Raw genomic sequence first — 3638 nt, 5'->3', positions numbered from 1 at the left:
GCACTCTCTATTTAGTAGTAGTATTCATTTGTAAAAACAATATTACTTTTGGGTGGAATGTAATTTCCTAAGTATTCAATTCCTTCTAAAGCTTGTTTGTGATTTATGCGATTGATCAGTCTTCTATGTTTTTTTTTTTAACTTTATATGTAAATATATATAAATATTCTTTGTATTTAACAAAATATCGTTCTCATGGTTTAAGCACGTTCAACTTGTAGATGTTGCTCGTGTTGAAAACCTGCATGAGCGTGTAATTCTTGGTGNNNCAGGTGTACATCGATAACGTCGATGCGTAGCCGTTCAAAAGGTATGGTCTCGAGAACCTGTAGCTCTGTGCCTCTGGTTTCCAGAATCAGGTAATCGACTTTAGTCATGTTCATGGCCAGAAGCAGCGAGTAGAGAGGGAAACACTTGACGCGTGTATTAAATAAATTTCTAAATCTTTCTTCCTGATGGTAGGATACTTCTTTGGGGTAAGGAGCTGGACTCAAGCAGCCATGCAACAACTGAGATTTCGCGCGATTGTGTCTCTTCAGGTTGAAGAAATGCCTGGGATCAGGCTGGACCAGCAGCCCTTTCCAAGATAATTTCTTCTCAAGCCACTCAGTTTCCGATGTTTTCCCATCTCCATAAGCTCCAGCCTCAACAAAGTTCCCATTCATCTGCAAATTAATTATTAATAATAAAATAAAAATAATATGGGGGATGCCATTACCTTATTATTTAGTATTTTCAGTAAATACTCTATGTGCTCAGAAGGAGATTCAGCTATGTATTCGATGGGTTTGTGATGTGGCTCTACACCTGGTTTTAAGAAGTATTGCTTGATTGCGGATATCAATTCTGGGTTATCCTGGCTGACACCAAGCAGCTCGTAATCTTGGGTCATGTTAACATTGAATTGATGGTGCCTGAGAGCTTTAATAATCAATATTAGTGTTTAATTTGATGAATTAATGTTGTTATTACCATTGTTGTCCATGTAAATCAATAGTAGAGTCATAACAGTGGCAAATCCCATGAAGAAGGCAGTAATTGGGAGAAGCTTCTTAAGGGCGAACTGGCTGGGAGGGTTTGGTGTCATCTTTGTGGGGGTAGGCGGCAGCTGTGGTAGTGGCACGGGGGCCGCGTTGATGCAGCTCTGCTGTTGTTGGGTCATGTTGCATATCTTGGTCATATGCAAGACACTGGAAATCGCGTGTATCGATTTATAAATAAGTAAGCACGTTGAATAAGCATTCCTTCGCGACTGTTGTGTGGGAATAGCAATAAAAGGCGAACGAATAAGGGAAATTAAAACAAACAGAAAAGTTGTAAAAAAAAGGAATCACTCTCCCAGCATTTCTTTCGGTTCGTTGTTGTCGCGAAAACAAACGTGAAATGCGGCGATGAGTAGTCGCTGCGTCCTGCCTGTAGAGATGATGAGGAAGACCAGCTGTAAGAGGTAAGAAAATAAATGCGGCGATTTTGAATCACATTGACGCGCGCGCCATCCACCGCACAGGACACACTGCGCGGTCGGTCTCTCTTCAACCGAAGGGCCGAATGCTTATACGTGAGTCCTAGCCGTCTTAGCACGGTCCACAATCCGGAAAGGTGAAAAGAATATTTGGTGGCCACACTGGGCCACACTCCCTAAGATTACTGTCACAACTGGTCACAACTGGTTGACTGTTACCACGAAAAAGGAAGACTCACGAGCTGCTGGTCTCGTTCCCAGCCCATTAAAGTAATCCATTCAATAAAAAAATAAAAAAGAAAAATAAGAACGAAAAGAAGCTAATTAAAATAGCATCACATCAGCGGAAATTGAGTCATTTCCCATTCTCTGTATGTGTCTCCTTGGAACGCAATTTATCCCAAAGCAAATATCCAATTACAATGTCGCTGCTGCTACGTGTTTCAAGATATGGAAATGTTGTAGCTATTATTCTAATTCAGTTATATTGTCGTGTCCCAGGGATGGAATTCTGGACACAGTGGAATATATGGTGTTTTCGTTGTGGGGTCTCAGTTGAAGGAATTAAATAATTCGTTTGGTTTTAAACAAGTTTACAATAATTGGTACTCTTGAGGTCCTTTTCAAGACAATGTCGATACTTTGATAGTTTGACTAAGACTATGCTTACCTTAGGTCTTTATGAGAATATGCTTGTCATATTAGCGTTTTTCTGAGACTATGTTTGTTCTCAAACGTTCTGCTGAGACTTTATTAGTCTTTAAAGGTTTTACTGAAACTAATTCTAAATATTTATTCTACTTACAAAGTTATTTCTTATTAATACGGGGTGGGAGTTGTGATCGGGAGTAGGGCTTGTATATATTGATGATTATATAATTATGGATAGTTTTTTCAAAAGCAATTTTTCTTCATCACTAAATATGAAATTATTTTAGCTAGTTTTTTTGTTAGTTAAATACAAACTGTAAATCGTAACCTAATGATTTAGCAAAAGTGAACGTTGAAACTTCTCCATAAATTATCAAATCTTTATTAAGGATCTCTTTAGGAAATGCTATAATAGCATCCCATAAATTTATGGGGGAAATAAAACCCGAAAAATATTATCATTTCGAAAGGACATTAAATAACAGGAACGAAGAAACGTACTTTAAAAAATATATACAAATAGTTATTGAATAGAGATAGACAGAATCAGAACGAGATTTTTCAATTTCGAACACATTCGTGACAAATAAATGTTGGTCTATATAAGTGGTTCCCACAGGTTCCATGTAGACTTCTTGAGGTCGATTGAATTTTGAAAATGATGAAAAAATATACATTTATATATATATTTACTTTCAATCATTCATAATCTGCCACAATTATAACAATGAGTTGAACAGTGTTTGGACATAGACAAAAAAAAACAAAATAAATAGGCATGGAGCGGAACGATTTCCCATCGTAAATCTTCCTATAAACAAATATAAATTTAACAAAAAAATAATTCAATAACAACCCAACTAAAAATTGATTTTGACGACACTCTGAAACTTAAATCAAAATAATCACAAGAACACAAACTTCTAGTTTCTAAAAGGGAGGTCGAGTGTCTTGTGTATCTTTTAATTATTTACTAATTATAATAATAGATTTATTATCTATACTTTAGCCTTTGATCCTAAATGGGTTAATAAAAAAATTGTTAAATAAATATTGATATGTTTGTGCAATTACGGGAAAATAATTATGAATTCTATAATAATTTGTTCATCGTACGGATCCATTAAATATCAACCACAATCATCGTATTATTTATTAAAAATACTATTGATGTTACATTAAAATAATTATTATAAAATATAAAATAAATTGCAAAATTATTTAATACAAAATTGTTATTATAAATATAATCTACAAAATTCAAGAGTTGAAGAACCTCTGGAATAATCAGATATTCTGTATAACTATATAGATATATAGTATAACTGTGTTTTTTTTTAAACTTATTTTAAATATTCTAAAACATCAAAGATTCTATTAAATCCAATACATTTTTTTTCTAAAAGTTGCTCAACTTCTTTGAAATGTGCATTTATTTGGTAATTTATCATTGCTTTTCAATAACAAAAATATATAAAGAGGTAAATTTTAGAGAATATTATATAATAGCATTATGTTAAAAGCT

At 34.2% G+C, this 3638-nt stretch overlaps 1 protein-coding gene across 1 annotated transcript in view; it reads right to left on the bottom strand.

Annotated features, from left to right (window-relative positions):
• Window positions 1–1671, bottom strand: part of LOC108562752 (protein Star-like) — a 6020-nt gene extending 4349 nt beyond the window's left edge. The window contains exons 1-3 of the mRNA XM_017921173.1: window positions 973–1671; window positions 719–921; window positions 279–665 (exon numbers count right to left, since the gene is read on the bottom strand). Of these exons, the coding sequence (XP_017776662.1) occupies window positions 279–665; window positions 719–921; window positions 973–1180 (798 nt within the window). The 5' untranslated portion in view covers window positions 1181–1671. The remainder of the gene's footprint in view (window positions 1–278; window positions 666–718; window positions 922–972) is intronic.
• Window positions 1672–3638: the final 1967 nt, after the last annotated feature.

The sequence above is a fragment of the Nicrophorus vespilloides genome, unplaced genomic scaffold (assembly GCF_001412225.1).
Source record: "Nicrophorus vespilloides isolate i.1.1-1 unplaced genomic scaffold, Nicve_v1.0, whole genome shotgun sequence".
NCBI classification, from domain to species: Eukaryota; Metazoa; Arthropoda; class Insecta; order Coleoptera; family Silphidae; genus Nicrophorus; species Nicrophorus vespilloides.
This window is presented reverse-complemented; position numbering and strand designations above follow the sequence as displayed.